We start from the raw sequence: 26,823 nt of genomic DNA, 5'->3' as shown, positions 1-26,823 counted from the left end.
TAGGGGTAGGGCAGACAAGACTACGTGGAGTCGGTTTTGCAGCGATTCGTTTCTGTCACGTTAGTTTTGTGGCACAAAATATTGCCTGTTTTGGACCATTTCAAATTAATTTAATGTTAAAATACGAATATAGACATCATGATTTTCAATAATATGGATAAATACACTTATGAGTAATAAATTTATGAAAACAAATATTAGGATACATCACATTTATGAATATTATAGTTATTTATTCGAATGATTATGAGTTTCGATCATTAGTATAGAAAAATATATGAAAACAAATATTAGTAAAAACTAAGTGTATGATTAGTGATATTATGAATATCAATGATTATGTTTTTAAATATGTAGGTTTTAAATTTTTTATGAAGAATGATCATTATGGTATCAAATTGTATGAGAAATATTTTCGGACCTCCAATGATAGGAATTGAAAAGTTATGTAAGAAAATGCGCTACCCCGCAGTCAACATCACTATTACGTGGATTCCTAACAATGAAGTACGGCATTGCCTTGTGCCGATTTTACATAGATTTTATCGACACAAATTATGGAACTTCATAGGATATGGAGCAGGCCACGCCCTAAAATGTCCGGATGTCGTCATAGTAATATGGAATACATATAAAAGACTTTTATTATTTCATTTTCTAATCCTCAAGTGTCCATTACAATCTAATTAATATTTATGTATTCAAAAAGTAAGAGATTAATTTTGATACTTTACTGCTGTGCCCAGGAATCTAAGGCCGTTTCTGACAATGTCCTTTTGTGATAGTTTTGCCAAAGGACAATGGGCAAAATGGTACCCGGCTCCCATAGATATGCTTCTAGTGTCATTTGAAAGTTCTTACCAAGACGAACAACTTTTACTATGACCACCAGCCGCAGATCTGGTTGTGTTCGAAGATAAACATACTTTTTTGCAGAATGGTACCCGGCTCCAATAGTTATGTTTGTAGTGTCATTTGAAAGGTCTTACCAAGACGAACAACATTTACTATGGCCACCAGCCTCAGATCTGGTTGCGTTCGAACATAAACATACTTTTTGTGTAGTCGAAGTATCACACGTGTCCATCGTATGGTACTTAGGTTATGCGAGGCATGAAGGGTTTACTGCTCCAGCATCCTTTCTTAACTCTTTAATTATTTATATAGGGATAATTGTGAAATTAATATTTTTATTTGAAAAACTACTTACTTTAGCAACCCATAATAAAATCCTTAAGAAGTAATAAAACTCTAACCCCTTTATTAATAAAAAGTTACACCTAGGATGAACCATGGATTAAAATGACATTTCCATTTAAGCCAGAGTTCAACTAGGGTGTAACTTAATTTTATTAATAAAGGGGTTAGAGTTTTATTACTTCTTAAGGATTTTATTATGGGTTGCTAAAGCCAATAAACCCACAAGACCCAATAAGTCCACCCACAAGATGGACCGACGACCTCATAAAGGTAGCGGGAATGCGCTGGATGCAGGCTGCAACCAACCGGCCATTGTGGAAACCATTGGGGGAGGCCTATGTTCAACTGGACGTGCTATGGCTAAAATGATCATGATGATGATGATGAAAGAGAATCAAGGGCTAATAGCTTGGTTAGTTCATCGTAGGTATAATCCTTTCCTTTTCAATGCTTCTTTTAGTTATATTAATAGATTGTAGTCATAGTACATACTCGTATACATGGATGATTGTGTTATACTTTCTTATAATACTTAGTGGAATTACTGCTTTCAAAACGTGAATTAGAACTGGCCCCATAGCAGATATTTTCCTACATCTAAAGGCCTTTTGAAATATATATTGGTTATGGCTATTGGAGCGGGTACCACTTTCCATACATTTGTGCCCATCATCCTTTGAAACTTTTACATAACGTTTACAAACATATAGAGCTCGTTGATGCAATCATTGTACGTAAAGTGTTTCTAAATGTAGGATATTTATAAAACTAGAAGCCGAAGGTACCTACCTATTTATAAACTTCGAAGTTTATAAATAACTTCGACGTGGTCCGTCACAAAAGAACTAATAATCAATTGGAAAAGTCGGAAAATGGTTGTACTATTTGCACTATTTTTATATTATTTCATTGTTTCAATAGAAAGTACACTAAGTAACAGCGAAGCCTTCGCAATATTTACCGAAGGATGTATTATTCCTGCGTTTCCACTAATTAGCGAAAATATAAAAGGTCTAGTTGGGTTACCAAAGAAGACAATAGATTGTGCTAAATCGTATCCACTTCTAATTTCTAATGAATCTCACATTATAATTGAAGAGGCAGCTTTAGAGCATTATAATGTTATGGAAAAGGCACAGTTCTATTGCTGCTACCAGAGTTTCTACGCCAAGAAATCCATGGAAGACATAGTCTACGAAAGCTGTATACAATTTACGGACACCATAGAAGGACGTCACGAATTTGTTAGAGTGGAGTGCTATTATTTAGACAGTATATTTTACACCGACTTCTTCATTTTTATGAAGAATACAAAAACGATAGCTGGAAAAGAGTCTAATAAATTCAATGTTATGATATTTGGCCTAGAAAGTGTATCGCGTATCAATTTTCTTAGAACTATGCCTGGGACAGCAAAATTTTTACGAGACAGAGGAAGTGTCCAGCTGTTAGGCTACAACAAGTTGGGCGATAATTCATTCCCTAATTTATTTCCATTATTGCTAGGAAAGTCTTTTAAAGATGAGAATATTTATAAATATAACAATACTATTGACACTAACATGGGTCCATTCGTTTGGGATCAATACAAAAGGTCTGGGTATGTTACGGCTCTAGGATCAGACAGCATGGCAGGACTTTTAGGTGCATACGAATACAATCTAAACAATTTGCCAACCGATTATTATCTGCTACCATTCATGTACGAATCGAGAACACTATTCAAGAATAAATTCTATAATTACCATATGTGTTATCAAAATAAAATGTATTACAAAACCCTTTTGAATTATATTTATGGTCTATCTAGAAATTTGAAAGACAACAATTTATTCGGAATATTTTGGGAGGAATCTGTTAGTCACGAGCAACTTAATTACCCTCATATAATGGACTCTCAATACTTAAATCTTTTGATAAAGTTAGAAAGCAGTGGCTATCTTAATGAAACTGTAGTAATTTTCTTAAGTGACCATGGAATGCGTTGGGGGAAAATTGTGCAAACTGAGCAAGGTAGACAAGAAGAACGATTACCGTTAGTTGAAATACTTTTGCCATATCAATTTAAAAGTCTCTACAAGCTGGCATATAAAAATTTGCAAACAAACGCTCATCGACTTACAACACCCTTCGACATGCATGCTACACTCATTGATCTTTTAGATCCGACACTTCTAAATGATGAAGAAATTGACAAACGAAGCGAAAGTGGCTTGTATGATAATCAATCCAGCCTTTTCTTACCTATCTCCAAGAACAGAACGTGTGAATATGTTGGCATTAGTGACCATTGGTGCACTTGCTATAAAGGCAAACAGTTACCGACTGGACACAAAACTAGAATTAAAGCAGCAAAATTCTTGATACAATCTATTAACAGCATTTTAGTAAGGTTCCCTCAATGTCATAAATTGAGTATCAAGAACATATTGGATGTATCGATGGTAAGAGATGTGCGTGGAAGTACTTTCAGGGTTGCAGTGGAAGCGAATCCTGGTGGCGGCATATTTGATGGCACTTTGCGAAGCGAACGAGGAGTTTGGGCTAATTCCGGGACCATCAGTCGGCTGAATCTTTATCGCGGGCAAAGTGATTGTGTAACAGATATTTCTGTCAAATTGTATTGTTATTGTAAAAAACCTTAGAAGGTGTTGTTCTTATTAACGTCCAGTAGGTAACCTACCGGTGATAGGACAGGTTACATTACACAGTCACAGAACTTAGTGAGTGTATTTAGATACATACGTATATGTAGGTAAGGTACTGTGTAAGAAACCCATTTGATTAAATAAAAAATGATAAATTGTTTGATTCATTAAACATCTATCACCTAATTTCATCGAACCCAAACTACGGAGCGCTTATGGTTGACTGATGATTAGCCATGCAATAGGTACACATTCATAAAAACTCAAACCTAATAAGACTTTCCTTAAACTAAAACTATGGTTTTCATACAAAAAAACGACTACCATAAAATGAACTTTTATTCGTGCCAAGGGTACAAGTATAAACGCTCGACGTAACCACTGGCTTATAAATATTTTTCGCTCAAAAATTTTAGAATTGGTATAATATTCAATTTCAAATTCAAGTATTTAATTACTACGGGCTTGCATTATAGTCCAGTCATTTAAGCTTAAATTAGGTAAGAATCTCGGAATTCGAGATACCCAGCTGTAAGTCTGTAAATACGTGTATATTGACACCCTAAAAGTTGTCTCAAAACCTACATATGGTAGGGTGTAAGCAACTATTAAATTTTAAGGTCAAAGGTCACAAAAATCGGTTTTTTGCGCTTTTTTTGGAAATATCTCATTTCCTATGGGTTTTTTGCTATTTGTATTTATTATCAATATTGTAGAATACTAAATTTTCTACAAATTTTGTTTAAAAAATTTTTTTATACGGTGAACCGTTTTCGAGATAGAGGGCGGAGAGCGCGCGGTCACTGCATCACTTCAGTTCAACTTAAGCGGTTTAGGTTTTTCATACAAAAGGATTTTCCCGCTAATTCCCGTGGGAATTTCGGTAATTACTTGTTGTAAATAAGCTTTAAGTTTACTAAGGTACCTACATGCCAAATTTCAAGCGTCTAACTTCCGTTAAGCGTTTAGATTTTTCATACAAAAGGATTTTCCCGCTAATTCCTGTTCCCGTGGGAATTCCTAAGTAAACTATAACCTGCCCAGGTGTATGAAGAATAATTGTACCAAGTTTCGTTAAAATCCGTCGAGTAGTTTTTGTTTCTATAAGGAACATACAGACGGACAGACAGACAGACAAAAATTTTACTGATTGCATTTTTGGCATCAGTATCGATCACTAATCACCCCCTGATAGTTATTTTGAAAATATATTTCATGTATAGAATTCTGTCCGTCTGTATGTTCCTTATAGAAACAAAAACTACTCGACGGATTTTAACGAAACTTGGTACAATTATTCTTCATACACCTGGGCAGGTTATAGTATACTTAGGAATTCCCACGGGAACAGGAATTAGCGGGAAAATCCTTTTGTATGAAAAATCTAAACGCTTAACGGAAGTTAGACGCTTGAAATTTGGCATGTAGGTACCTTAGTAAACTCAAAGCTTAGTTACAACAAGGAATTCCCGAAATTCCCACAGGAATTAGCGGGAAAATCCTTTTGTATGAAAAATCTAAACCGCTTAAGTAGACCTGAAGTGATGCAGTGACCGCGCGCTCTCCGCCCTCTATCTCGAAAACGGTTCACCGTATAAAAAAAGTTTTTAAACAAAATTTGTAGAGAATTTAGTATTCTACAATATTGATAATAAATACAAATAGCAAAAAACCCATAGGAAATGAGATATTTCTAAAAAAAGCGCAAAAAACCGATTTTTGTGACCGTTGACCTTGAAATTTAATAGTTGCTTACACCCTACCATATGTAGGTTTTGAGACAACTTTTAGGGTGTCAATATACACGTATTTACAGACTTACAGCTGGGTATCTCGAATTCCGAGGTGAACTTACTATAATGACTGGACTATTATGGTATTTGTTTGTCGGTTTGTGAGTGCAAAAGTCCAATGGTGCAGAGACAGGTTGACTAAGGTTGACTTTCCCGATGGATGGATGGTTATACAGGTGACCCACTAATGTAATTAAACATACTATTTTAAAGCTCTTATGATCTTTAGAAACCCTTATTAGATGATTTAATTTAATAAATTAATTAACAGCTTACCGAATGGCCAAGTTAACCACGATAACACTCATTGCGCTGCTCACAAAAAGAAAAAAAAAGTCAACTGTCAAAGTCACACATCAGTCCGTTTCCGTCAAATTTGTACAAAAATAAAAAATACTATTTCATCATAAAAAATGCGTAGATTCTAGGGTTTTCTTAAGTAAATTGATAAAACTTGTTTTACAAAATGGCTTTAACCTATAGGACATTGTTTAGGAATTGTCAATATTTTTGCATCATAACCAAACCGGTCAAATCAGGTGTTGTGAGGAACCAACCTCTTAGAAGTTTATCCAATATTAGTTTTTGTCGCAATAATATTTTTAGCAAGCCGCTCATTGATATAAAACAAATCAGCTGCATATCTATCTCAAGTAGAAGTTACGTCGCTCAAAATGGATCATCCCAGAATCCACAGGAGCCTGAAGAAAAGAAAACTGGTCTTATCCAGAGGTTCAAGCAGATGTACAGGGACTACTGGTATGTCTTAGTGCCTGTGCATATGGCAACATCAGCTGTTTGGTTTGGCGGTTTCTACTATGCAGTAAGAAGGTTGGTATCAGTGTAATCAAAGACCAAATTATGCAATACTTATAAAGCAGACAGTAACATGTACATATTATTATTTCAGTGGTGTAGATGTCCTGAGTTTATTGGAATACTTAGGTGTAAATGAAACTTTGATGGCACCATTGAGAGACTCCAGTGCTGGATACTTTGCACTTGCATTTGCTCTCTATAAATTAGCAACTCCTCTGAGATATGCAGTAACTGTTGGTTAGTAGGATTTATTTCAATTTTTAGGTGAATCTTTAAAATATGAACTGTCCTTATAATATACATTATTTCAGGTGGTACTACTTTCGCAATTAAAAAGTTAACAGCGATTGGTTGGATCAGACCAGTGCCATCAAGAGAACGAATCAAGGAAATGTTTCAAGAGAGAAAAGATAATCTTCAAGATCGTTTTAATGAGAGCAAACAACATTACCAAACACAGATGAAGGAAAAACGGAATCATGTAATGGACGAGATGAGACGATACAAAACCGAAATACGCAATATGAAAAATAAGGTGAAAAAAATGTGATTATGTAGCCAGTTTGTTCATTTTTATAATTTACTTTAATTAGATAAGATTTCCATTATCTGACAAACTTTTTCTTTCAGAAAAGGTATAAGATAAAAAAGTAATAATGCTTCTAAAGTAAATAATTTTCCTTTTAACACTGTAAAAGCTGTATAGGTGGTCTTTTCTTTAGTTTATCATGAAAAGAATATTTATTAAATTTCTAAAGATTTATTATTGTTTAAAAATATTTAAAATATAAAAAAGTATTACTTAAAATTAACAGTTTTATTTTATTTCCTAAAATAATAATCACATTTCCATCAAAATGTACATATACCCACTTATAAGTGATGAATAAACTTAAGTACAAAACAGGACAGCACATAACTGGAATGTTATTTGTTACATTATGTGAAATGTCTTTAAAACCTTATTTACTTTGTGACCAAGTGATTACATAATAAAACTTATATTTTTGTTCATGTTGTACCAGGAGTGCTGCCATGTCATGTTGTGTCTATAAATTAATAAATGCATATGATTAATGAATGTCTGGCAACCAGCTAGACTTTTAATAAATTATTGGCACTGATACACATTCTTCAAACTATAAATTTAATCATTAATAAACTGTAGCATGAAATACTTTGAACTGTAAAATGCATATCAAATTCCATTTAGATTTGTTCTTTACAATGCAAACTTATTAAAATCAAAAACTCAATAATGTAAATAACTAAATATTATCACAAAATAACACTAAACAAATCAAGTTGTTATAATGGAACCTAAAAGGAAATCATTTTTAAATGCATGATAATATGCACTGTCGCAAATCAAGGCATTAGGATGTTAGGTATGATTATTGCCACCATTGTAACTTCACTGGATATATTGAAAAAGTCCTTAGGATACTGATTCACTGTAGTCTAATGACATTGGTCGCACACTACACTGAGCGCAATAACTGGCTCAAAAACATGTAAACAATATCATAAATGCTAATAATGAAAGCAAATTAAATTCCTCATTATGGAGCCAGTCATTAATAAATATTAACATTTATATTTAACAAATTAACATACTTAATAATATCTCCTTAACAATATCCATTATGCATAGAATATAGCATACATTTACCAATGGTGGATCTATACAGTTTCATCTAAATTTTAAAATAGATTTCGGTTTCGTTAATAGTCAGCGTTACTACAAAATATTAGACGAATTACAACAGCCAAAAATCAATTCTAAACTTTACGTCAAAGTCTAGGCAAATAAAATTAATGCTTACATCATTGACTGGGCAAGATCAAACAGGTTTTGGGATGATGAATCTTAGATTGTAAACAAAGCAAAGGGTCCATTCATTAGACTCTAAACTATAGTACAGGCACTCAACTCCACTAAAACGCTTATGTATACTATTAAAGCTACACAAAGAAAATACAGCACTTCTATTAAAAGCCGATTACAGTAAGCAAATGTTGTACGAAGTCGAAAAAAGACACACATCATGATATAGTCTGAGCCAATATACTTTGGAAATTTTGTTAGATATCACCAATGTTCAATCTATTGACACAGATTATTCATATTACAGTATGTCCAACGGTCTTCCTCTGTAGAACTAATAGCAGACAATATTGGCAGGACTTGGTGTTTTGGATCCCCATTATACTTGTTTTCTGCAAGCACTTTAGACCGGCCGCAAAATTAGGCCATTTTGTGACTACGTGAGACGAAAGTGTCAGTTATTTTAAATTTTCCTCATAGGCCTTTAATTTAGACCTTCCGATCGTCGATAAACATCGTCTCGTCTTTCAAATTCTTACAAAAACGTAAAGAAATGCGGCCGATCGGGAAGGGATTTTATAAGTATGTCTTTGTCCTCCCTTAACATCGAGCGAATCTACGACACCTTAGTTTTGAGCACACACTATCTAGCTGCCGAGGACTTATGTGAATATTTGTTTAAAGTGGCGAAGGTGCTGACGCTCAGCCCATGTACTGGTACGAGGCGGGCGACAGATGCGGCGCGGGCGGCAGGCCGGGGCCCGTCGCGGCGCCGATGGTCGCCAGGTGGCACGCGCGGCACATCAGCCTGCCTGAAGTCGGAAACAAATCAACCTCAACATTACTTACAAATTGTCAATGTAATTATCAAATAAATCGATGAAACTAAAAAAAATTGTTCTGTGTGGTAGATAGTTAAAGGCAGTGTATTGGAAGTAGTACCCAGTGTGATAGTGAATAAGTAATGCATCAGTTAGTGGATAAGTCTTAAGGTGGGTATGTTTTTCTGAGTTCACCAGTGCATTCTGCATTAGGACCAAGAAAGTGAAATTTGTATATTTTAATATAAATATGTATATTTACCAGCTAATGGGTAGCAACGTTTGTCAGGCTCGTCGGTAAGCTGCATGCCACAAACGCAACACATGTAGCAATCTACATGGAAGTCGCGATCCATTGACACCACTCTTACAGTTTCATCTGTACCCTCTACAGGAGTAATACCTGAAAAAATTGACATTCTCTTAGTAAAATGTTAAAAAAGGGTGTAACAATACCGTAAAACAAGCATGTTAATCTTAAAAAAATATCAAGTTCTTAGCTCTTATATCAGGAAAAGGAAGTTTATCAACTTTCCAAACTACAATAAATAAAGATATGATATGAATTTCTTTCTTGAAACTGTCAATTTCTCAATGTTAGGAAATATTCCATATAGTATGAATTTGCTAACTAGTACAATTTTATACAGATGTTGTTTTACATACCTTTACCACAGCTGGCACACTTTGGAGCAAACATACGATGGTAGTCATTGACACAGTATATCTTGTTGTCAACATCAACTGTGAATGGTACTCCATCCAAACATTCATTGCAAACACAGCATCTGAAGCACCCAGGATGATATGACTTGCCCATTGCTTGAAGAATCTACAAGACAAAATTAATTTAAGTTACACAATCATCTACATATAAGGAGATAAATTGATATTTTTTGATCCTGCTACATACCATTTCCATGATTAGGTGCCCACATATTGCACATTTTTCTGCAGTCTGTTGAAAACCTGAATACTGTAATCAAACAACATTAGAAAATTAGAAGCATTCTATCTAATCATACAAAATATTTATTGTATATTCTAATCAGCTTACCAAGTAGTCCTCCTCACAGTACACTTTCCCATGGACGTTGTAGAAGGCCTTGCCTCGCAGTGCTCTGCCACAAGAACAGCAAATGAAGCAGTTGGTGTGGTACAGGTTGCCCATGGCCTGACAAGCCTGAACTGCTCCCGTCACTCCAGCACCACATATATGGCAGATACCTGAAATGTGCATATAGAATTCAATATTCTGAATTTGGTTACCTTTTCAATAAGTAAGTTGATATGAGAGTTAAATTAATTAAAAATAAAATCAAACCTACCAAAATATTCCCCTTCTTCATCCTGCCTTTCCATTTCCTCTTCCAGTTGACGTGTCATCTCTTCTATTTTTCTTTGAGCCTCACTGGGGCCAGATGGACGAGGTGGAGTAATGCTATAAGGCAGTAAGCTTTTCCCACGACCCCCAGAGCCTCTCGACCCACCTGACACTTGCGACACAGAACTTGGTGTAGGACTAGGGGCAGGGGACTGTGCCGGTGAACATAGTGATGTCAGGCCAGATACTAAGTTCCTGGGCCCCAGATTTTCTGCTGGTGGAGCAGCAGTATCCTTGCTGTTAGCAGCCGCAACAGCAGCGGCTGGAGTCCCGCCCGTCATGCACACATAGTCTGAACTGTTTGTGTCTTCCACTATCTGCATCCTACTACCTACTGCTGGCTTCACATTGTATCCACCGTTGCTCACAGGTGGCTTCTCCTTGACAAGATTATTTGCTATATTTGGTTTAGGATGGAAAAATTTAGGGCTAGCTGTAGCAATTTGTACTTCTGTTGCAATATTTGCTTTAGGTCTTTGAGCACTTGGAGCTATCGATGCATAAATTGCAGTAGATGGAATTTTCACTACTTTGTCATCAAAAGTAACAGTGCCATCATTCTTTAAAAGTGCACTTACATCAGTGTATTTAGGAGGAGCTGACTTCATTATTGTATAATCACTACTGGGGTTTTCCTGATTTGTACTGTATGGTGGAGGTGGAGGAGCTTTATCCACCTTTACTTTCTCACAAAACATTTGAGTGACGTTTCTATTTACACTCGTATTGGGTACCTGAGGGCCAGGAACTGAGCCTTGTTGAATAAAGCGTTGTTCATGGCTTATTTGGGGTTTGAAATCACTCTTTTTATCAGTATTGTTGTCATTACAAAGCATGTTTTCATACACTAATGGATTTCCTTTAGGCTTGGAATTAACTGGAACTTGTGGCTGGGCTTTGCTGTAGCGAGTGTCGTAGTAGCCGTCAGACGCGGGCGGCGCCGGGCCTTGGTACAGCTGGTGGTAGTACGGCGGCTGCGGAGAGCGCTGCTCCCCGTAATAATCGATGTTCTCATACACAGGCGGCGGATATTGGGCGTTTGGGTTTGACGGTATCTCGTAGAGATCCTCAGTTTGATAACTCAGAGATCTCTGAGACAATGAGTCGATTGATCGTGTAGGACTGGCAGGCAATGCTGCTGTGTTTAAATCACGTTTGTTGAGTGATGCGATCGTTTCTACACGTTTAGGAGTCGCAAATTTAGAAGCAGCTATCACATTAGACCTCTCGTAAAAGCTGTAATCTTGACGATTGTTCTGAGTGTTATCGAGCACAAAACTCTCTATCGCACCGACTGGTCGCGATTTGCCAAGAGTGCTTGAATTGGACGGGGCACCGCTGCGGTGCGCTTGCTCAGAACCATCCTCATCTTTGTTTGAAAGTTTTAAATCTTGAAGTCCGATTATACACCTTTGCTCTTCAGGGTTATTTCTTCTAGATGAATCCATTATGATTAAAACAACCAAATCAGACTATAAAATCAAAACAACACGATTATCTTGTCCAAAACACTTGAATGAATCATTTCAACAACCACTCTTCATTTTCATTCCCAATGTCCCAAATCTTCGAACAAAACATCGAATTCGGATCGGACTCGAAACTAGTGATGCCTAAAGCCAGATCAAAAAATGATCATTTCCGGTTTTTTAACAAACATTAAACAGTAGGAGAGGTTACTTTAAACGGGTTACTTTTCACGAAAAAGAGATTAGACTGGTCGTAAGAAACCTATGTGAATAAATAATTTTCTGAGAAACAGAAATAAGAAAGAACTGAACTGAACTATGAAGAAAATGCCTAATTATTATTGTAAAGTGAGAAAAGCATGCAGAGGCAGAGCTCATGATTTTCAGTAGTATTTTTATGGGATATGTACTAATTTCATCCTATCACTTTAGAACTAGCTTTTCTCTTTTTCAAGAAGCTCATTAAGCATGATCATGGTTGTAGTTTTTTGATCATAATTTCAATCTTAATTATTTTAAGATCAATGTTTGAATTATATTATTAAAATCAGTTTATTATCGATTTCATGAACAAAAATAATTTTATAAGACAAAAAGTCACTGTCAGTAAACTGTCATATTTAGGGCTGCCATTACATTAAATACTACCCCCAATGTTACAAATGGAAAGATACGGCCTTCAGAAACTAGGCTTTATTCAACTTAATAAATGAGCTACATTTCTGTTATTTTAAGATCAAGATATTTTCCACAAAGATGTCACTTGTATCATTCTTAAAGTACCATAGACAATTTGCAACAGAGGAGGTTCATATCATTCTCCCTCGCTATATTTCAATGTCCAGGTACACTTTAGTCATTATCACAAACGAAATCTTCTAGATAGCCTGGTCTTCTGCGAGCCCTGTGGGAACGCCGGCTCAGGTTTGCCTCTGGCTCTTCAGCAACACCAGTTTCTTGACCAAGTTCAGGCTGCTGAACAGATTCAGATTCCTGAACTATTTCATCTAAGTCTGATGGCTCTTCTTGACAGGAATCATCCTCTCCATCCGGTAAAGGAGCCAAATGTCTGTTTGAAACGGTGGTCTCTCTACCATCTTGTAATCTTATATACGAATATGATGGATTTGTTTGTAAAAGTTCGACCTCTTCCACTAAGGGGTCGTACTTTGAAGCACGAACATTCCTTTTCATGAGAGCGGTCCCAGAAGACGATAACCATGATGGTATCGACTGCCCATTCATTGTTCGTCGAGGGTGGAAAAACAAACGTTCGTGAGGAGTGCAATTTGTGGCCGTGCAAAGTAAAGAACGTATAGAATGTAAAGATTCGGATAGCACTTGTTCCCAATCCGTCACTTCCAGGCCCTTAGATTTTAGGAAAAGTTGCACTGTCCTCCACAATGTCCCGTTTAAACGTTCAACTTGTCCATTACCTTGTGGATTATATGGAGTAGTCCGGCTACTTGCCACGTTTAAAGAAAGCAAGAACTGCTGCACTCGTTCTGACACAAAAGCAGAGCCTCTATCAGAATGGACAAAGAGAGGAGTGCCGAACATAAAAAAAATATCTTTAAGGCATCTGATTACAGTGTCTGCAGATAAATCTTGACAAGGATATGCGAATGGAAATCTAGAGAATTCATCGATAATAGTGAGGATGTATCTATTCTTGCTCTTTGAAGGTAATGGGCCCTTGAAATCAATGCTTAGTCGTTCAAAAGGAGCTATCGCCTTAATAAGCTTTCCTTGAGTTTTGTGAAATTGTGGTTTGATTTCAGCACAAATTCTGCAAGCAGAAGTAATCGCTTTTATATCAGTGACAGAGTATGGCAAATTTTTAGTTCTGATCAAATGAGTCATACGAGTAATACCAGGGTGTCCAAGAGCGTTGTGCAACTCAATTAGTTTATTTGTGACGTTGGTGTGTATCTGAGCACAAACGCGAGACAGTGCATCAGCGGCCAAATTCTCCTTCCCCGGTCTATATATAACATCATATTTGTATGCTGATAGCTCGAGTCTCCAACGCTCTACCTTTTCATTCTTAATTTTGCTTGAATGATGAGCTTGCAACATAAACGCTACTGACTGCTGGTCAGTGATTAAAACAAAATGCCTTCCTAAAAGGAAGTAGCGCCACTTGCGAAGTGCTTCAACGATGGCACACGCCTCCTTTTCTATTGAAGAGTGGCGTCTCTCAGGTGGAGATAATGAACGAGAAAAGTAAGCTACAGGTCGTTCGTCCTGTGATAAAATGGCTCCAATCGCATATTCTGATGCATCCGTTTCGACAGTGAAAGTAGCTTTAAGATCAATTGCATGTAAACTAGCGTTAGCGAGCTCAGTCTTTAAATTGTTAAAGCTTGATAATGCTTCATTAGAAAGAGGAAATTCGGTACTATCTATCAATGGCCTCAATTTATGAGAAAAGTTTCTTACCCATGGGCTATAATGTGCAAATAATCCTAAAACCCTTTTGAGTGACATTGAATCTTTAGGCTCAGGAAGATCGAGTAAAGGTTGTATTCTTGATTTGTCAGGTTTGATTGTCTGATTGGTGATGGTGTGACCCAAAAGATTAATGGTTTCCGAACAAAAGGTGCACTTTTCTTTATTCAATGTAAGTCTATATTTTTCAGCCGCCTGTAGAAAGGCATTAAGGTTTTTATCGTGTTCGGCCTTAGTCACGCCACAGATGGTCACATCATCGAGATAAGCATAGGTTCCAACTAAATTTTCCTTTTCTATGATGAATTCTAGTGTTCGCTGGAAAGCGGCTACGCCGTTAGTAACGCCAAATGGGATTCGAGTAAATTCGTACAGTTTTCCACATGCTTCGAAGGCAGTAAACTTCTGTTCTTTTTTCAGTATGGGCACTTGATGATAAGCGCTTTTCAAATCGATTTGACTAAAAAAGTTGAATTTGGAAACTTTTGAAATTATTGAATTTATTTTTGGCAAGGGATAGGCGTCCAGTTCGGTAAAAATATTGATAGTTCTTGAGTAATCAATAACAAGTCGCTTTCTGTGGTTGCCTCCTCCAGCGACGAGAACTTGTGCTCTCCAGGGAGACACACTTGGCTTTATGACGCCATCTTCAAGTAGTTTGTTCACCTCTACTTTGATAAAGGCTTCGTCTTCATCGTTGTGCCTCCTGGACTTGATAGCAATGGGCTTAATAGAAGGAGTGAGATTTGTGAAAATTGAAGCAGGAGGAACCGAGGCTTCCATTACGTTACAGACGCTGAGGGGCTCCTCCTCACCACCGAAGTTCAAAATGAGCGAAGAATGTGTTTTTAGTATATCATGCCCAATTATGACGTCTGCACACAAGTTGTTTACAATCAGCAAATTCCGTTTCGGGTAAATATGTTTATCGATCTTTAAAGTTACGGAACACGATCCTTCTACTATAGAGGTATGGCTTAGCGATGCTAGTGTAATAGACTGACTGCAACGTTTCTTCTTTAGTTTTAATGTTTCAGCCAAACCTTTGTCAATAAAGCTTACTGAACTTCCTGTGTCAACGAGTGCGTCTGCAAGGTAGTCGTTAATAGTTATGGGGATAGTCGCTTTTCGCAGACTTCCTGGAGCGGCTGCAATTACCGACGCTGCCTCCGTAGGTGTATCTTGAGTTACAGCATTCATTTTAGGACTCGTTCCACCACTGCTCCGACATACATTTGCAAAATGTCCTTTCTTGGAGCATAATTGGCATTGCGAATGAAACGCAGGACACTTTATACGTTGATGTACATTACCACCGCAAAAAAAACATCGACGTTTTTTTATGACCGAAATTAACAGCGGCTAAATTATCATCGACCTCCTTTTCTTGTTCTGGTTGAACCGGTATAGCGTTAAGCAATGAGGTCGGATTAGATGAAATTGAGAAAGAGTGCAAACTTTTTTCGGCGGTTTCAAGTGTCAGTGCCTGGTTCTGTGCGTCATCGAATGACAATGTAAAATTTTCCAACAGTCTTTGACGGATTCTTTGAGAGTTGATACCCGATATGAATGCAATACACATGAAATCGTTTTGATTTTGTTCGGCAGTCACAGCGTGAAAATCACAATCTTGGGCTAACAGTTTCAAGGCACGAACATAATCACGTATAGATTCCTCAGGCTTTTGCTGTCTTGTTGAGAGGATGTGCCGAGCTAGAATACGATTCCGAGGTTTCTCGTATGATTTTTTAAGTAATTCTATTGCTTCGTCATAACTGGCACATCCTTTTATTATAGCAAAGACTCCAGGCGCCAAATAGTTGATAAGTAGCTTTAATTTTAAGTCAGGACTAGCATTACTTATCTCTTCTGATATGAAGTTTTGGAATGTATGCAGCCAATGACTCCATTGGAGCTCTGCACCGGGCGTACTTGGATCCGTTGAAAATTTTTCCGGATTTAGATAACGAGAACCTCTCGTGATGGAACTCGACGACACAGTTTCGTTATGAGACATTGTCACAATTAAGTTGAATAAATTGTTACAAATGGAAAGATACGGCCTTCAGAAACTAGGCTTTATTCAACTTAATAAATGAGCTACATTTCTGTTATTTTAAGATCAAGATATTTTCCACAAAGATGTCACTTGTATCATTCTTAAAGTACCATAGACAATTTGCAACAGAGGAGGTTCATATCAGTGACTAGAAAAATAGCGGCCTTTGTCAATGGTGATCCGCTAGCCAGTCAGTAGTGGAAAACTAAAATAAACATAAACTACGGGTTATCTATAAGCCCGAGTGGTATCAAACAAAGTGATTACCTGCTCAGTGGTATCGAAATCGAACCATATGAACCATATCAATACGAATATGAATGAAGTACTTAATAAATTTAAAATTATGTAAAGCGATCTTTAGGTATTTTAATAAAATAGTAGTTATTTTGGACTGTAATTATTTCGAAGATAAATAAAATAGGTTTAGTTATTTTTGGTAACCGCAATATTTATAGAAATAATTTTGTGTAAAATTAAGGAAAATCTTTCTTTGGGCTGGTATCCCCAAAGACAGCAGCCATTTTAGAATTCGCCGCAATCCTCGCGTTGCGGTAGGTATTGTGTCGACGTCGAATTTTTTATTGAATTTGCCACAAATATCACAATTCAGGAGATTCAGTTCTCCATATCATCATGTATGATACTGAAGATGATCAATATGAAGAAGAAGATGTTGAAGAAATTTCCTCTGAGCTCTGGCAAGAAGCCTGTTGGATCGTTATCAACGCGTACTTCGATGAAAAGGGTTTGGTTCGTCAACAACTTGATAGTTTTGATGAATTTATTCAAATGTCTGTGCAGCGCATAGTAGAAGATTCTCCACCAATTGAACTACAAGCAGAAGCTCAACATTCGTCTGGTGAAATAGAGACCCCTCCTAAATATCTTCTAAAGTTTGATCAAATCTATTTATCCAAACCTACTCACTGGGAAAAAGATGGTGCTCCTTCGCCTATGATGCCTAATGAAGCACGTCTTCGGAATCTGACTTATTCAGCTCCTCTTTACGTTGATATAACCAAGACCATTGTAAAAGAGAATGAAGATCCAATTGAAACGCAACATCAAAAAACCTTTATCGGGAAAATCCCAATTATGCTGCGTTCGACTTATTGCCTACTTAGCAATCTAACTGACAGAGATTTGACTGAATTGAATGAATGTCCATTAGATCCTGGTGGTTACTTTATCATCAACGGTTCTGAAAAAGTCCTTATTGCACAGGAAAAGATGGCCACAAATACTGTTTATGTCTTCAGCATGAAAGATGGAAAGTTTGCTTACAAAACAGAAATTAGGTCATGTCTTGAACACAGCTCAAGACCTACCTCAACTTTATGGGTGAACATGATGGCCAGAGGAGGGCAAAGTATAAAGAAATCTGCTATTGGTCAAAGAATCATTGCTATTGTTCCATACATCAAACAAGAAATACCCATCATGATTGTATTCAGAGCCCTTGGGTTTGTAGCAGACAGAGATATATTGGAACATATTATCTATGACTTTGATGATCCTGAAATGATGGAGATGGTGAAACCTTCATTAGATGAGGCTTTTGTTATTCAAGAACAAAACGTTGCACTCAACTTCATTGGTGCTCGTGGGGCCCGACCAGGTGTCACTAAAGAAAAGCGTATCAAGTATGCTAGAGAAATTTTACAAAAAGAAATGTTACCACATGTAGGAGTCTCTGATTTTTGTGAGACTAAAAAGACTTACTTCTTGGGATACATGGTTCACAGACTACTTCTGGCTGCATTGGGACGCCGAGAACTGGATGATCGAGATCATTATGGAAATAAACGTTTGGATTTGGCTGGGCCTTTATTGGCATTTTTGTTCCGAGGCTTGTTCAAGAACTTGTTGAAAGAAGTAAGAATGTATGCTCAAAAATTCATTGATAGAGGAAAAGATTTCAATTTAGAGCTGGCAATAAAAACTAAAATTATCACTGATGGGTTGAGATATTCTCTAGCTACAGGAAATTGGGGTGATCAAAAGAAAGCTCATCAAGCTCGAGCTGGAGTGTCACAGGTGTTGAACAGGTTGACATTTGCCTCAACATTATCTCATCTAAGACGTGTCAACTCACCAATTGGTCGAGATGGTAAGCTAGCTAAGCCCCGACAGTTGCACAATACACTTTGGGGAATGATTTGTCCAGCTGAAACACCAGAAGGTGCTGCTGTAGGTCTGGTGAAGAATCTGGCATTGATGGCTTACATATCTGTTGGAAGTCAGCCATCACCTATATTGGAGTTCTTGGAAGAGTGGTCTATGGAAAATTTAGAAGAAATAGCACCATCTGCCATAGCTGATGCAACAAAGATATTTGTCAATGGTTGCTGGGTTGGTATCCATAGAGATCCTGAACAACTTATGGCCACTCTAAGAAAACTAAGACGTCAGATGGATATTATTGTCTCAGAAGTGAGCATGATTCGTGATATTCGAGACAGGGAAATTAGAATTTATACAGATGCGGGTAGAATATGTCGTCCATTGCTGATTGTTGAGAATGGAGCTCTACTTTTAAAGAAAAAGCACATTGACAATCTTAAAGAAAGAGATTACAATAATTATGGCTGGCAAAATTTAGTTGCAAGTGGTGTTGTTGAATACATTGATACTTTGGAAGAGGAGACAGTCATGATTGCCATGAGCCCTGATGATTTGGCCCAAGTTAAAGAATATGCTTATTGTACAACCTACACTCACTGTGAGATCCATCCTGCAATGATATTAGGTGTATGTGCATCTATTATTCCATTCCCTGATCACAACCAAAGTCCCAGGAACACTTATCAAAGTGCTATGGGTAAACAGGCCATGGGGGTTTATATTACAAACTTCCATGTTAGAATGGACACACTTGCTCATGTGCTGTTTTATCCACACAAGCCATTGGTTACTACACGGTCCATGGAATATCTGCGATTCAGAGAACTTCCAGCTGGCATTAATTCCATTGTTGCTATTTTATGTTACACTGGATACAATCAAGAGGACAGTGTTATCTTAAATGCTTCAGCTGTTGAACGAGGGTTCTTTAGATCTGTATTTTACCGTTCTTATAAAGATTCTGAATCTAAAAGGATTGGAGATCAAGAAGAGCAATTTGAAAAGCCTACAAGGCAAACTTGTCAGGGAATGAGAAATGCATTGTATGACAAATTAGATGATGATGGTATAATCGCTCCCGGAATTCGTGTCTCTGGAGATGATGTTGTGATTGGCAAAACCATCACTTTACCTGAAAATGATGATGAACTTGAAGGCACAACTAAACGTTACACTAAACGAGATGCTTCTACATTTTTACGAAACAGTGAGACTGGTATTGTGGACCAAGTCATGTTAACCCTCAACAGTGAAGGATACAAGTTCTGCAAAATTCGTGTCAGATCTGTACGAATTCCTCAAATTGGTGACAAATTCGCCTCTCGCCACGGTCAAAAAGGTACTTGCGGTATTCAATATCGGCAAGAAGATATGCCTTTCACTTGTGAAGGTCTGACACCAGATATCATCATCAACCCCCACGCCATCCCCTCCCGTATGACAATTGGTCACTTGATTGAATGCATCCAAGGGAAGGTATCGTCAAACAAGGGTGAGATTGGTGACGCTACACCATTCAACGACGCGGTGAATGTGCAAAAAATTTCATCTTTACTTCAAGAATATGGTTATCATTTGCGTGGTAATGAAGTAATGTATAACGGACATACAGGCAGAAAAATAAACGCTCAAGTGTTCTTGGGTCCTACATACTACCAACGTTTAAAGCACATGGTGGATGACAAGATTCACTCCAGAGCTAGAGGGCCTGTCCAGATTTTAGTGAGACAACCTATGGAAGGTAGGGCGAGAGATGGTGGACTGCGTTTTGGGGAAATGGAGCGTGATTGTCAAATTGCGCACGGAGCCGCCCAGTTCCTTAGAGAACGTCTCTTTGAAGTGTCTGATCCATATCGAATCCATGTTTGCAACTTCTGCGGCTTGATAGCTATAGCTAATCTGAGGAATAATACTTTTGAATGCAAGGGTTGTAAGAACAAAACTCAGATTTCTCAAATAAGGCTCCCATATGCCGCGAAATTACTATTCCAAGAATTGATGTCCATGAATATTGCCCCAAGATTGATGGTGGTAAACTAATATTGTATTTCTCATACTTAGTAGATATAAGACTAACTAAACAATGGGCGCTTCCGAATTTTTCAAATAATCTCCCGACTAGATAGTAAAACATTTTTTGTAATTGTTTAAACATTTGTAACATTTGTTATTTCATGACTTCGATTCCGGTCTGATTCTTTAAATGCCTTTGTTTCTTTATTCTGAGGAAAACATGACAAAAGTATAGATCGAGCAGCGAGAGTTAAGGCGACCAACACAAGCAAAGTTTTGTATTCGTATACATACGATGCTAGCCGCGCTGACATCTCGCGTAGTCTGATAAATTTGTCTCACTTGCCTTGCACACATCTACCAAAATCGTGGTAGCTAGTGTATTCGATATTTTAAACTTGAATGTAATGTTGTGTTCTGTATTAAAATATTATATCATTCAGTGTTCGCCTCAACTTTCGCTGCGCGACTTCAGCTTTTACCCGTGGTCCCCCCAACATGTCCCCCTGGTGGGTCCACGGGTAATTTTTTTTACCCGTTGTCCCACCGTTCTGAACAGTGTTTGCCAGTGGGTCTACGGGTAATTTATTTTAACCATGGTCCCACCGCACTAAGTGGCAAACATTGCTTGTCACCTAGCCTAGGTATCTATAATATTATAAAAAAATCTATAATTAATATAGAAAATAATTATAGGTAGGTACGGCACATAATATCTTCACATCACACATGTGGGTTAAAGTCACTCATATCCTACTCGGCGTTTGATATTTCATCCCAGACATAGGTGACATGCAATGTTTGCCACTTAGTGCGGTGGGATCATGGTCATGGTCATAAATTACCCGTAGACCCACTGGCAAACACTGTTCAGAACGGTGGGACAACGGGTAAAAAAAATTACCCGTGGACCCACCAGGGGGACATGTTGGGGGGACCACGGGTAAAAGCCGCGCGACTTATACATCCATACTTAATATTACATTATTAAATCGAATTCCATAATGTATAACCAGCCCATTTAGGTATTAGTGCATAAGCAAGTAAGGTTTCTTGTATTGTTTCATTATCTTTTTGAAAATAAACAATATTTTAACATTTATCATGAGTTTTATTATCACAAACTGACAACATTAAATGCAGCTTAAAACATAACAATCTTGATACAAAAGTGTATAATTCTTCATACTTTCATAATTTATAAATACACACTATATAAAATGCAATGATTAATTTGAGGTAATTTATTACATTACGGAAGTGCTTGTATAAAATATATAAAATTACATAATTATGTAAAAGAGTAACGATTTGTGCAACAAAATTTTAATAAAAACAACAATGGTAGATAAATCTATGTAGATGTATAAATATGTAACAATCTACAATTTTCATATATTAACCGAAAACCAAATATTTTCGGGGCAAATGTAATGTTTATCACAAATATTATGGTCACAGAAAAAACGTAAACTTGTAATTTTAAAATGAAAAGACAAGCCACTTGCTTAGCATTTCCTTCGCGTACGATAATGTAATTTTATTCTTAGATAGATACTTTCATTTTACTGTATTCTTTAAAGGTTCCAATAAAAACGTCACTGGAAATGTGTAGGTAGGTAGGTACTGAACTTACGACATCATAAAATTAGTACGCAAACCTCAAACTGCAATTCATTTCATATAAATAATTGTAGGTTACTTTTAACTTGTGCAGTTTTAAAAACTTATTAACTAAAATGTAAGCATTAAGTAGCGAGATATTTTTAGATCATAAAGCTTACAATTAGCTTAATATAGACTTTCCTAAAGTACATAAGTACCTACGAAGAATCATGTAAAAATATAAAGCAATAACTGGTGGAAGAAAGATCTTTGGATTGATAAAGAGAGACAAGAACTTCAATTTTACAAATGGACATGACATGCCAAATCTTTATAGCTCATTTGTATAGCGCGTAAAATAAACTTTATAACAGTTCATTCATGATTCATAAGACCATTAGATACCAGTTGCTTTTGTTGAGCAGTGTCAGCCACACTACAAGTCTGTTGTATGGTACATTCGTTTTCATATCATAATTGATAATCCGGAATGTTTTATTTTAGGTAATAATAAGTGTATAAAATTAAGTCAAGGAAGAAGAGAATTTTAAGTTGCATCTTAGTTATTCTTAAATTATACAACTGTACAACTTACGTATCTATTAAAACTGCCACGTCCTAGGTCGTTACAGCAGCAGGGCCGGTGTATAAGTAGAGCCTTATAAATTAGGCCTTAATAGCCCGTCGCTTGTTCTAGCTAGATTATACATTCATAGCGTCGCTGATTTAACTGTAAAATTGACTCGTTTGAAGCGTTCTCCATTGTGATCGATTTCTCGTTAGTTCGCTACGAGTGGTCAGCGCGACGGAGGCAGCGCCCTCTGTTCTTCGATTTCTTCTTTCGGTCGACTCCACTTTATCATAGTTTCCGGCGACCGGTACAAGAACACCAGTTTCGCGAAGAGATCCTCTTCTAATGCTAGCTCGAGGGCTTCGCGTACCTGAAAATAAACAATACGATGTCAATATTACAAATTAAATCTCTACTTGGGAACAATCAAACTTAGTTACGAAGCTTTCTCAACGGGCGGTGGGTGAAATACCTGTATGCACAAAAATTACACAGTAGGTTCACGAGATTTTTCCCATAATAAAATAAAATAAAGAGTAACGCTGAGCTGCACCACCTAACTTTGACCGTGACTCTAACGTTAATTGTATGGAGTTTGACAGATTTTGACGTTTGTCAAAGTTATAGTAAGATGGTGCAACCCAGCCTAAGATTATCAGATGCACCGAAACCACACAGTAGGCGTGAATTTTTTGGTTGAAAAATAGCATCTATTACAACTAGACAAGGGTGTTGTTACCAGGTATATGTCGAGGCAGAGCTGCAGCACGCGGTCCACGTTGGGCAGGTCGTCGAACATGATCTTGGTGTAGATTCCGGAGAAGAAGCCGCGCAGCACGCGCGAAGCGAGGAACACGAAAGTCGTATACAGACCGATGATTCTGCAAACACAAGAGCGACAGCACTTTTGAGAACTAGTGCGTTTTTGGGGCTAATTACTAAATTTCTTGGTCTTTGCACACCGAAAGTTCCATCACACATTGTGTTAGAAAAAGTGCGTTCACCACAATAGTCCAGCAATCGACAGAGATCGAACAAGGGTTTCTCGAATCTCGAATATCAACTTATCTACGACAATCTACGATCATCCACAAGTTAAAACTGTTATTAGTAAGTACCTAGATTCAATAAGAAAGCTAAATAAACTCACCCGCTTCCAGAAATGAAATTGAGTGTTTCCGGGAACAATTTATCGTTGAATGTGTACATGACTAGCATATCGCAATTGTTCATTGGGATAGACAGCAATGGGTCCTGAAAATAAACAACGATTGGTTTAAGAGAAATAAGTATTAGTTTCCCACAAAAAGAATCGCCGACCTACAACCTGATCGGGCCAATTGCGCACCTCGCTGGAATGCGACTCTCCCTCCCACTTAACCGTTCATATCCACGCGTTCGCCCCGTCCATATTACCAGAGCGTCGATATGACGTCACAGTCGCCAGCTGCGCAGTTAACTCGATCGGGTTGTATCTTTTCCACTCAGTTTTTAAAATAATAAAAAAGATATAGATAAAACTAATACATACTCTCGCCCCGCAAGACTCCCGGACGCGCCAATACATGGTGGTATTCCCGTAACGCTCTAGCCTTAGTTGCACGTCACGATACAACCGCGCGTCTTCACCTGAAAAATATTTCGCTTATTATAACTCTAATTATTCACAGTCTGTATTTATTAGTATCCCAATTATTATACAATTTCCTATAAATAAATATTTGGTCAGTCAAATATCAATAAAAAGTATAAAAACCGAGATAAAAAATAAACAAAAATCACGATAATCTTACCCTTTTCAATAGTTGGCGGCATTAGTTGGTAAGCCGCTTTAGCGGTGCCCTTGTTAAAAACTTTCAGAAATTTGGGGAACAGATGTTTTACGTTCAACCTGTACAAAAAAAAACAATGAAAAAATTTACATCGAATTATTTCGAAGTCATCGCCAAAACTTCGTCTAAGTAACCGTTCAACGTGACGTTAGGACACGGTCACACGATGATGTCGTCAAAGTACGACAAAGCAAGACTGTTGATAGGCTGACATCCTTATTTTCCACCCATGGTTCTACCTCACCGTACAGCTTACGAAACGAATGTTTGGAGAGCGCTTACGTACTGCGTCGAAGTTCTTTTCCCCTTGCACGCTTTTAACTTTCGCGTGTTCCTTTTATACAGAATCTTATCAAGTGTCCAACTTCAAACTCTTAATTGCTTCATGTTGGTATACAAAGGTTCTTACTTATTAGACATATGCCCGTTTTCACCATCAATCTCTAATTTTTAAGTGACCCATTTCAAAACTAAATTCCTGTTATGTGTTCCTATAGAAGTCACTTAAAAAATAAGTATTGATGGAGAAAACGGGCAACAGACCCGTAACATGAACTCTGCTAGCGAATCTTTTTCGGGGTTGGCCTTGCTATCGATCTTACCAAAAAAGTGAAAAAACTTTTCAATAAATTACCACAAACTGTTGTAGAATTGCCCATTCATAAATTTAAAGCACATTTATCAAAAGCACCTTAATAAAAAAGGGCTACTATAAAGTTGATGATCATATAAAAGATAAAAATGTTTGGAATGTTTAACTACCTAGCTCGCATCAATACTTATGACTATAATTTGTATATTTTAAAGCCTGTAAAACCTTGAAAAGGAGGCTGACAATAGTGACTGAGTTTCTTGCGCTGCTTCTTCTCAGCACTGGCCCATTTATTGTCCCGAAGCAGTGGTAGGGTTAATATTGGGACGTGTAAAAGCGCTTTTTAAAAGCCTATTTGCAAAAATAAATGAATTTTATGAATTTTAATTTTAGTGTCCTACACAACTCTTACACAAGGGAACAAAGCCAGTTACAAGAGCTTACCAAGTGTCCTCAGAAGCCGTCCCAGCGAGCAGCTTTAGCAGCGTTTCTCTCTCGGGATTAGGCTTGCCGTCAATCTTGGCCGGCAGCTCGATCTCGCGGAAGTCTTCTATAGTGGGCGGGTTCGGCACCGCGTTCGTGGGATGCGTTATCACGTATGTGAACCGGACGAGGAGTGGGGAATCTAAGGAAGATAATAAGAAAAAATAAGTTATTGACTTCTATAATTATTTATGTGATTTTGTGATCCAGAGGTCAACCTCTATCCTCTAGAATAGATGAGCCTATATGGACTTAACCCCACAAAAATACCACTGGGTTTCATTTCAACTTAATGTCATCCACTACTGGACAAAGGCTTCTTTCATGGATTTACTACATGATATTTTCCTTTTCATTACCGGACCTTCACCAGATCGCCTTTTCATCGAGTAGGTGGTCGCCACTCGAGAACTCTCTTACCAATGGCTATCAGTTTTAAAAGTTATGTTCAAAAGTATTATTCATGCGAAATCACCGGTATTACGCGACTCATCCGATATCACCTCCTTCTTGAAGCGTTCGAGCGGTACCGGTTTCTCAGTTATGTAGTGTTGCTCAGAGAAACTAAGGAGTTTGAAGTCATAGCAGATGGTACTCACCCGATGGCAGTGGAGCGGTACAGGTTGCTCAGTTAAGTGAGGTGTTGCTCAGAGAAACTAAGGAGTTTGAAGTCATAGCAGATGGTACTCACCCGATGGTGGTGGAGCGGTACAGGTTGCTCAGTTATGTAAAGTGTTGCTCAGAGAAACTAAGGAGTTTGAAGTCATAGCAGACGATACTCACCCGATATCGCCTCTTTCTCGAGGCGGTCGAGCTCGGGCGGCGATATCTCCCAGTTCATGGTGGAGTTGGGGTTGATGGTGACGACGGCCACGTCGTTGTAGATGTAGTTGGACAGGAACGTCTGCGCCGTGCGGTCGCGCGCGTACTGGTTGCTCAGTTGAGTGTAGTCTTGCTCAGAGAAACTGGTGGAATTGAGAGATTAAAATTAGTATTAGCTACATGAAACGTAACTATTGGGTACGTACTGGTAATTGAGAAAAATCTAAAACGTTAAAATAACGGTATCGTTATAGCCAATGAGCTGCTGTCATAGTGACATTGACGTAATGTCAGAATAGAGAGACG

The 26,823-nt window shown here is 37.6% G+C and overlaps 4 protein-coding genes across 7 annotated transcripts in view; 2 read left to right on the top strand and 2 right to left on the bottom strand.

Annotated features, from left to right (window-relative positions):
* Positions 1–2,012: 2,012 nt before the first annotated feature.
* LOC135088147 (uncharacterized) lies at positions 2,013–3,865 on the top strand. The gene has a single exon (XM_063983031.1). It carries the CDS (start codon positions 2,073–2,075, stop codon positions 3,843–3,845), a length of 1,773 nt encoding a protein of 590 aa, XP_063839101.1. The 5' UTR covers positions 2,013–2,072; the 3' UTR covers positions 3,846–3,865.
* Positions 3,866–7,200: 3,335 nt separating this feature from the next.
* LOC135087700 (LIM domain-containing protein jub) lies at positions 7,201–12,070 on the bottom strand. The gene is made up of 6 exons (XM_063982453.1): positions 10,438–12,070; positions 10,167–10,336; positions 10,023–10,085; positions 9,776–9,941; positions 9,372–9,512; positions 7,201–9,100 (listed from the first exon to the last, which is right to left on the bottom strand). The coding sequence occupies exons 1-6, from the start codon at positions 11,939–11,941 to the stop codon at positions 8,991–8,993; spliced, it is 2,154 nt and encodes a 717-aa protein (XP_063838523.1). The 5' UTR covers positions 11,942–12,070; the 3' UTR covers positions 7,201–8,990.
* Positions 12,071–16,981: 4,911 nt separating this feature from the next.
* LOC135087690 (DNA-directed RNA polymerase II subunit RPB2) lies at positions 16,982–21,714 on the top strand. The gene has a single exon (XM_063982438.1). The coding sequence runs from the start codon at positions 17,109–17,111 to the stop codon at positions 20,637–20,639; it is 3,531 nt and encodes a 1,176-aa protein (XP_063838508.1). The 5' UTR covers positions 16,982–17,108; the 3' UTR covers positions 20,640–21,714.
* Positions 21,703–26,823, bottom strand: part of LOC135087688 (piezo-type mechanosensitive ion channel component) — a 55,206-nt gene continuing 50,085 nt past the window's right edge. For all 4 annotated transcript variants that reach the window (XM_063982434.1, XM_063982435.1, XM_063982436.1 and 1 more), the window contains 7 exons: positions 26,479–26,660; positions 25,657–25,837; positions 24,582–24,679; positions 24,320–24,417; positions 23,939–24,042; positions 23,528–23,669; positions 21,703–23,158 (listed from right to left, as the gene is read on the bottom strand). In XM_063982434.1, coding sequence (XP_063838504.1) covers positions 23,015–23,158; positions 23,528–23,669; positions 23,939–24,042; positions 24,320–24,417; positions 24,582–24,679; positions 25,657–25,837; positions 26,479–26,660 — 949 coding nt within the window. In that variant the 3' untranslated portion in view covers positions 21,703–23,014. The remainder of the gene's footprint in view (positions 23,159–23,527; positions 23,670–23,938; positions 24,043–24,319; positions 24,418–24,581; positions 24,680–25,656; positions 25,838–26,478; positions 26,661–26,823) is intronic.

Source organism: Ostrinia nubilalis, chromosome 3, assembly GCF_963855985.1.
Source record: "Ostrinia nubilalis chromosome 3, ilOstNubi1.1, whole genome shotgun sequence".
NCBI lineage: Eukaryota > Metazoa > Arthropoda > Insecta > Lepidoptera > Crambidae > Ostrinia > Ostrinia nubilalis.
Note: the sequence above shows the minus strand (reverse complement) of the source record. Positions and strands in the feature narration are given on the sequence as shown.

Excerpts from the sequence above, each read along its gene's own strand:
- LOC135088147 (XM_063983031.1), top strand. The coding sequence starts at position 2,073 with ATGGTTGTACTATTTGCACTATTTTTATATTATTTCATTGTTTCAATA.
- LOC135087700 (XM_063982453.1), bottom strand. The coding sequence starts at position 11,941 with ATGGATTCATCTAGAAGAAATAACCCTGAAGAGCAAAGGTGTATAATC. Across the intron at positions 10,086-10,166 it reads ACTGTGAGGAGGACTACTTG|TATTCAGGTTTTCAACAGAC; the intron begins GTAAGCTGATTA and ends GTTTGATTACAG. Across the intron at positions 9,513-9,775 it reads GTGTGCCAGCTGTGGTAAAG|GTATTACTCCTGTAGAGGGT; the intron begins GTATGTAAAACA and ends CAATTTTTTCAG.
- LOC135087690 (XM_063982438.1), top strand. The coding sequence starts at position 17,109 with ATGTATGATACTGAAGATGATCAATATGAAGAAGAAGATGTTGAAGAA.